This window comes from Nerophis lumbriciformis, linkage group LG06 (assembly GCF_033978685.3).
Source record: "Nerophis lumbriciformis linkage group LG06, RoL_Nlum_v2.1, whole genome shotgun sequence".
Taxonomy (NCBI): domain Eukaryota; kingdom Metazoa; phylum Chordata; class Actinopteri; order Syngnathiformes; family Syngnathidae; genus Nerophis; species Nerophis lumbriciformis.
Genome location: NC_084553.2, coordinates 33,765,410 through 33,774,333, shown reverse-complemented (window position 1 = coordinate 33,774,333; position 8,924 = coordinate 33,765,410). Strand labels below are relative to the sequence as shown.

The following is an 8,924-nucleotide window of genomic DNA, read 5'->3' as shown; positions in this document are numbered from 1 at the left end:
ACTGCCCATGAGCGTGTCTATTTAGTTCTATTTTCATTCAAAAGGCACACCAGATTATAAGGCGTAATAAAAGGGTCATATCATATTATGTTTTTTTTTAGCGCTGTGTGTAATGTTCTATATTCTCAATTAACATCAAAGTTTTGGTGTTGCTGGCTTACGGGTACTTGCTAGCATCATTTATTGAACAGGCGTCAACCTGCAGTCCACACGTTTCTCTAATGTGTGACTGCCACACAATGGTCACACTTATCATTACACCATGTACCACATAAAATTGCTTCAATCTCATTAAGCACAACCAAAATCAATACGTCCATTAGGTGCATCTTATTATAAGGCGCACTGTCGATTTTTGAGAACATTAAAGGATTTCAAGTGCGCTTTATAATCCGAAAAATACATAACCTATAAAAACAACTTTGAAAACAGCCAGAACACATTTTTTAATGCTTCCTGGATACCGGATATTAGACATTGCCTGCTGTTTGAACTTTAAACATTATAGGTGTGCACATTTGATCACTTTATCCTTTTATTCAACATTTTATGAATGCAAACGTGAAGTGAAGTGAATTGAATTATATTTATATAATTCAATATAGAATTGAATTATGTTAATATAGCGCTTTTTCTCAAGTGACTCAAAGCGCTTTAGATTGTGAAACCCAACATCTAAGTTACATTTAAACCAGTGTGGGTGGCACTGGGAGCAAGTGGGTAAAGTGTCTTGCCCAAGGACACAACGGCAGTGACTAGGATGGCGGAAGCGGGGATTGAACCTGCAACCCTCAAGTTGCTGGCACGGCCGCTCCACCAACCGAGCTATACCGTCAACCTATTTGTTTAGCCTCACTACACCTTTCCGATCCATCATTATAGTACATTTTCCCCTCTCATTGATGTCCAGGAGAAATCGTCCTCCTGTGGAGCATGAAGTCATTTTTCATCACGGTAACGTCTCCCATATGGCCATGAAAGGGCCGAATGTACACATGCAGGAATACCTTGAGTAATTCGTGCTTGCACTGCATATGTACACCAAGTGCACATACAGAGTGTGATGTATTGTCCACTGTGGGATCAGGTGTATTTATGAGCTGCTCTAGCTTGTCTGATCCCTTTTTGTGCATACGTGCAGGCAGTGGGAGATTGCAGCATAACGTTTTGACATACTGTAATAATAGGGATAAATAATAGTAATATGAATAGATAGCAGTTCAAATGCCCAGCTGGTGTAAAGTGATGATAAGTGTAGATTAAATGTGACAACAAAAGGTAAAGGAGAGTTAAAAAAGGAGAAGCAGGGGTTTCATATTGTCATTTATTCTGAATATCTGTTCTGTGCAGTGTCTGTTCTTCTGTCTGGCCCCTATCATTACCCCCTGCTGACAACATCTTACATGACTCAACAAGACATATGTTTAGTTTTTTTAAATTCAAACCACCTGATGCATTCTCAGTCGTCTCCTCCCTTTTTGCTTTCCATAGCGGCGTGAATCACCCTTCTCTTCACAATCTTCCTCAGCTTGGAGGGTCTGAGAGAGTGGAGTCATTTTCAACGTGCACAATGACCTCATCATCAAAATACCCCTCCTCTTTGAGGACTGATACTGATGCACATTAGGACACTAACTTTACACTGTTTTAGTTGGGATTGCCAGGTAATTTCCTCCTCAGACCATGTATTGACCGGAAATACTAATTACACCTGAGGTGATGAAAAAGTGAAATAGTCTTGATCATGGTGAGGCAGTACCACGTTTGGACACTGTGAGGCGGTGTTGTAACTGTAGGTTTATTATTGGAACAGTGGTATCCACTGTGATGGCTTTAAGGATTAAAAATTAAATGCCAGAGCTATGATTGATTTTGTGATTTTTTTTTTCATGCACTGACAACACATTTACATACTCTTGAATTGGAAACTCCTTACTCTAAACGTATATGAGTTATTTTTCAGGATCTTATGAGCCACTGATTATTTTGGAGATGTAACGTTACAAACAAATCAAGTATTGGAAAGTATATATATATATGTATATATATATATAAATATATATATATATATGTATACATACATATATATACATATACATTTTTTATTTTTTTTTTTCAAATGAAGGAGAATGTCTATCTTCATAGATATGTGTGTGTGTGTGTGTGTGTGTGTGTGTATGGGATACATGTTTGTATATATATTAATGTTTTAAAAAATAGAATACATATAGTTTATATATCCATGCATACTATAAACATAAACAAAACATTTAATCATATATATTTATTTTTAGATGATAAAACATATATGAATACAAAATAATAAATAAATACAATGTTATATATATATATATATATATATATATATATATATATATATATATATATATATATATATATATATATATAAATATATATGTATAACAAAAAATTTAATTATATATTTTTTTAATATAATACAAACATATAAATACAAAAATAAATAAGTACAATGTAATATGTATTACATTGGATATATTATATGTATATATATATATATACATATGTATATATATATATATATATATATATCCATCCATCCATCCATCCATTTTCTACCGCTTATTCCCTTTGGGGTCGCGGGGGGCGCTGGAGTCTATCTCAGCTACAATCGGGCGGAAGGCGGGGTACACCCTGGACAAGTCGCCACCTCATCGCAGGGCCAACACAGATAGACAGACAACATTCACACTCACATTCACACACTAGGGCCAATTTAGTGTTGCCAATCAACCTATCCCCAGGTGCATGTTTTTGGAGGTGGGAGGAAGCCGGAGTACCCGGAGGGAACCCACGCAGTCACGGGGAGAACATGCAAACTCCACACAGAAAGATCCCGAGCCCGGGATTGAACCCAAGACTACTCAGGACCTTCGTATTGTGAGGCAGATGCACTAACCCCTCTTCCACCGTGCTGCATATATATATATATATATATATATATATATATATATATATATATATATATATATATATATATAATACAAACATATATAAATACAAAAATAAATAAGTACAATGTAATATGTATTACATTGGATGTATTATATATATATATATATATATATATATATATATATATATATATATATATATATATATATATATATATATATATATATATATATATATATAAATAAATGATAAATGGGTTGTACTTGTATAGCGCTTTTCTACCTTCAAGGTACTCAAAGCGCTTTGACACTACTTCCACATTTACCCATTCACACACACATTCACACACTGATGGAGGGAGCTGCCATGCAAGGCGCTAACCAGCACCCATCAGGAGCAAGGGTGAAGTGTCTTGCTCAGGAGACAACGGACATGACGAGGTTGGTACTAGGTGGGGATTGAACCAGGGACCCTCGGGTTGCACACGGCCACTCTTCCACTGCGCCACGCCGTCCCTTATATATATCACATTGTACTTATTTATTATTTTATATTTGTATATGCTTGTAATATATCAAATATATATATATATATAATGTATATATAATTACATTTTTGGTTTGTTTTTATATATATGTATAAATGTGTATATATAATTGTTTTTTTTACCTTTTGAATTCAATTTTCTGGTTCATTTTTCTGTTGTGTAAACTATAGTTGAAGCGTACACACCAGATAGGGTAGTGCAATTTTGTATTCACATTTTGATTCACAATTATGTCCTAATTTGTAGTCTAGTTTTTTTTTCCAAATAGTTTTATCCATAAATGCAAGTTAGTCTTACCTGCTACAAATGTATGTATTACATTTATTTATATTTATATGTATTTCTTTAGGTATTGTTAATGCTCAATTTTGATCCAATTTGTTTTTAGGTGAGAGAAAATTCCAAATAGTGATGTGACATGGGACTGTCAAAGCATGCATGAGGATATAGCACCACCTTATGGAATATGTCTCCAATGAAAACACAACCTTAAATTATTGCGAATATTTCAGAATAATGTGCGCGTAAATTTAAATAATCCTCATCCACATTTCATCCTACAACTGCTGCCAATAATAGTTTCCCTAAGAGCCAACATTATACGTCAAAACAAATATAACTATTATTTCCTCAAGTTGCATGGGATCTTTCCTCCAGTATAGTTATGCATACATTGTCTCTATCGTCATACTGAGCCAGAACGTCAACATGAATAATTTGACTCGCTTTATAGACCTTGGGAAGCGACTTAATTCCCCTTTGAAATGAATCATGCCCGCTTAGTGGAAATTCCACGCGTGGTGAGTGTTGACTAATATCGCATGAGTCAACTCATAAGCGTGCGTGTTCGGACTGGAGGGAGACGACTCTCGGTGACGGGTGGTGGGGGTCTTGCGTGTGGGGGTTGCCTTTGGGGGGTGGGGGGTGTCTCAGCTGGTGCGTGGACCTGGGATGGCGGGGAGTACAGTGGGAGCGACGACGCCGCCAAACTTTGCAGAGCGGGCTGCAGAAGTCATGTTCTTCCAATATCCGACGCGCGAAGCAACATGTGGATCACAAGCTGCAGGAGTTCTGTCTTTTTAAAGTGGATTCGCTCGTGGGAGATAAAAAGTTACTATCGTCCGACTGGAATGCATTGCTTGAACGTGCAGATAAAGACGTGTGCATGAGGAGGACTTGGACCATGTAGCCTTGTGTTGGCTTTTCACCTTCTAACACAATGCATTCCCCTCGCAGCAAGGAGCTGGCGCTCTTATCCCGGAAGCACCGACTCATGGCAGCGGCTATGCCCGGCGAGGACAGCCTTTTGCCGGGCAACACTTCCAGGACGGACCGCAACGGCCTGGGCGCACTGGTCCATTGTTTTATATGTGGCAGCGGCGTGACGGCGGGGAAAGAGCTGCGGCTACAAGTCAGCTACCAAAAGGAGAGACTGCCGTTTTTCCCCTTCCTCCAGAACCAGGAGCCAGCCCCGGGTGCGAGCGAGCTCAGCCCGGATGGTTACGCGCGGGTGTGCGCCGTGTGTCACTGCTTCCTGGCCGAGCAGTGGAACTCCTTCGAGCGGAGCAGGACGCCCATCGAGAAGCGCATGTATTGGCTCAAACGTCCCTACCAGTGCGACTCTCGCCGGGTCCCGCAGGAATGGAACATCTCCTACGAGCTGGAGCGGGGGATCAGCACCGGGAGCCACAATTACGACGGCGGCGCGGAGTCCGACTTCTCGTCTTTTTCCGATAACATGTCCGACCAGGAGATGGAGGTGGTGGAGAGAGGCGCTGCGGGCAAGGACAAGTGTCCGAGGGCACCTGGCAAGTCGCCGAGGGACAGCAGCAGGAAGAACAGCGTTAAAAACAGCCCCGGTTCGCCGAGGACGCTCCCCCGCTTCTCGGCGGGGCTTTACGCAGCGCAAGTGTCACCCAAACCGGAGAGCGTTCCTCCTACAAGACGGGCCGCTAAATCATCATATCATTTGTCCAAGTTCCAGGGGAGGACCTATGACAGCCCTTTCCCCGACACACCTGTGCAAGACAACCTGGTCGTTATGCGGAACGGGTTGTGGCTGCAGGAGCAGGGGAGTGGGACAGTCCGTCCCTCCACTCTCAACTCCAAAGGTAACAGAGATGTCCACAACTCCGATGAAGATGAGATTAACATCACCGGCGATGATGGCTGCAGGGACATGCTTGGCGGTATAAACGGCAAAGGGTCTACCGGGGACCTTTCGACCCTGAAGTTTGCACAGTCGCACAACTCCTCAGAAGGACGTACTTGCTTCATCTGTGGGAATACTTTCAGTCGGGACGGGAGTTATAAAGTCAGTGTTCAGAAGCAGGAGACTGAGCAGGGGGAGCCTTTCTTCCCCTTTCTGTGGCTCCATGCCCCGCCACCAGGAGCCTTACCCATCAGCCCGGCAGGTGCCACCCTGGTGTGTGGCAGCTGTCACGCCTCCCTCATGCAGCAGTGGCACGACTTCCAACAGGCGGATGTTCCTGTGCTCCAACGCCTCTACGTTGTCCCGCTCAACCCGGCCGCAATCCGGCAATCTGCCCTGCCGGAGAAACCGATGGAGAGCGACGACAAGGGTCCCCACGAGGCCTGTTTCCTCTGCGGGCGGGAGTGTCAGGGTGATAAAAAAGTAGTGCATGCTCAGGCCGGTGTGGGTAAATCTCGCGCTGTGATGTATTTCCCCTTCATCAACATGCTTCCATGCCCACCCAACGCCCAGCCGCTGAGGAACGGGTGCGTGCACAGCTGTTCACAGTGCTTTTTAATCCTGGAGGACATCTGGAGCGCATATCGCCTCAGTCTCACCGAGGACCTCATCACCTCCATCAGCTCCTTCCTGGTCAGGTACCATTCCGTCAACTCCATCGAAGCGTTCGGAACTGTTCGTTCCCGTAGTGGCGCTTCTTCGGATACCTCCTTGTCTGTTTGCTACCTTTGTGGAGCGGAGTTACCCGCCGGAGGAGAGCACCAGCTCCACGTCAACCCAACCAGACGCTGCGGCGAGAAGGAGCCCTTCTTCCCTTTCCTCACAGTCCACCTTCCCGCCCCCGGCGCCAAGCCGGTTGACGCCACAGGCCTGGTGTCAGCGTGCAGCCTCTGCTACCATGACCTGCACGCTCAGTGGGCCCAGCATGAAAGGAAGGGCCCAGGTGGCTCCACACCCTCCCTGCCCTCCACCTCTGGCTCGTCCAGCTCACCTTGGGCCCGCCAGTACACCTGTGAGGCGTTTGTGTGCTTCTTCTGCAGGCAGGAGCAGCGCAGGCAAGGGCAGATGTGCAGGGTCACTGTGGCCAGGCTGCCGGTCTTCCTGTACGCACCACGCAGCACTCGCACACTCGTGGTGGATGACGGGAGGACGCTGGTGGTGGGCTCATGTGTGGATTGTAAGGCCATGGTGCAGGTGGGACACAGCGCGGAAGACACGGAGAGGCTGCGACATCTGGCTTCAGATGGGGAACTGCAAACCACCTCGCCAGAGTCTGGAAGACAGGTTGGTTATTTACAATAATTTCATTTTGTTATGTCAAACTGCTTTCCTACAGACTGCAGAATGTGTTTGTCCTTGTGTGGCCTCACAGTTTTACCCTTTTTGTATTTCAATCAATTTCAGTTTTATTCACTTATTGTCTTTTGGAGATCAGTATTTGGTTTGAGCGTGAAGCTCCCGCAGTGTTGTTTTGTGTAAGCAGGGTTTGGGCCATTTGGGTGAACTAAGATGACACGAACATTTATCAACAGATGTCTATAAAGACTTTGGGAAGACTATGAGGGTCTGGGAGCCCAAGCCAGCATTGTGTTCGCTGTGTTTGTTTGTTCAAGCTTGACTGAGCGTGTCTCACTCTTGCTGCACAAATTGTTGAAACGCACGTTTATTTTTCTGCATGAGATAGAGAGAGACAGAAGTGTGTTGAATGGCTTGGACAAACTGGTTGATGGTTTGTTTTTAAGAGAAAGCCTTGTAATACAAAAATACACTGTACAAAATGCCAGAAATCCATTTTCTACCGCTTATCCCTCTCGGGGTCGCTGAGTTCTGGAGCCTATCTCAGCTGCGTCACCCTGGACAAGTCCTATACTAAATGCTGAAATCAAATTTGGATGCTGTCTTGCCGTTAAGTGATCACTTTCATTCGTAACTATGCATGCAAACATTCTGCGTTTGAAACAATATCTACAGTTTACACATTCAATTTCTCTAAGGAAGCAGAAGTCTTTCCATGTGTTGCGCTATATTTGTCATATTTCAAAGCCAGTTGAGGTGTCTGGGCATCTTGATTCATCATTACTTGCGAGGGAATCTGTCGAAAGTATCCTTGATTCCAGTGAGAATTATTGTAATATTTTGATGATCATCATGATTCAGCAATTGTGATTAGGGCTGCAAAGATTATTTGATGCAATCAATTAATTGGATTAGAAATAAGCTTTGATTTATATTCATTCTATTGCTTCAATTAATCGTTTAATGAGTGTAACTGATGAACATTGATCAAATCCAGACCCCATGGAGTGCCCGGAACTTGAAATAAGCAGACATAGTTTCCATACATAGACATAGTTCTGGAATAGATCGCAGATTAGAGCGGTGGTGTGTGGGTGCTGTGATTTGTGTGTTGGCGAACAGCGAAGAGTTTTTTTTTAAATTTAGATTAATGAACACATGTTAAAGGTGCAATTAATGATGTGCAATCATTAGTTTAAAGTTAAGAATTAAAGTACCACTGATAGTCACACACACACTAGGTGTGGTGAAATTACCCTCTGCAATTGACCCATCCCCTTGTTCCACCTCCTGGGAGGTGAGGGGAGCAGTGAGCAACAGCGGTGGCCGCACTCAGGAATCATTTTGGGGATTTAACACCCAGTTCCAACCCTTGATGCTGAGTACCAAGCAGGGAGGTAATGGGTCCCATTCTTATAGTCTTTGGTATGACTCGGCTGGGGTTTGAACTCACGACATACTGATCTCAGGGCAGACACTCTAACCACAAGGCCACTGAGCAGGTTTAAGATGAATTCCTTCCTTAGTTTAGTTAAACTATGTTCTATAAATACACATTGAGGCTATAAAGTGTATTTTATCCGATTAAGCAATTACTCAAACAAAGTAAACGACTGATTACTCGATGACTGAAAAATCCATTAGCTGAAGCCTTAATTGTGATAGTCAATGGAAGAAAAACAACTGCAATAGACTACAAATGTATCTATCTATGTACTGTAAGTGAAGAAGAGAAAACATAGAAATATAGAAGAATACACTTCTAGTCTGGCATGTTATGTGTTTTAATAATAAGGAACTCAAAGATTGAATCGAAAAATCCATGTTTATAAGGCGAGATTGGCAAATTGGTGAACTTAAGAAAACAGCTTTTCATTGGTCATATAGAAACGAGGGCCTGATTGATTGATTGATTGAGACTTTTATTAGTAGATT

At 42.9% G+C, this 8,924-nt stretch overlaps 1 protein-coding gene across 1 annotated transcript in view; it reads left to right on the top strand.

Annotated features, from left to right (window-relative positions):
* Positions 1-4,620: 4,620 nt before the first annotated feature.
* Positions 4,621-8,924, top strand: part of gse1b (Gse1 coiled-coil protein b) — a 434,552-nt gene continuing 430,248 nt past the window's right edge. The window contains exon 1 of the mRNA XM_061964192.2: positions 4,621-6,977. Coding sequence (XP_061820176.1) covers positions 4,701-6,977 — 2,277 coding nt within the window. The 5' untranslated portion in view covers positions 4,621-4,700. The remainder of the gene's footprint in view (positions 6,978-8,924) is intronic.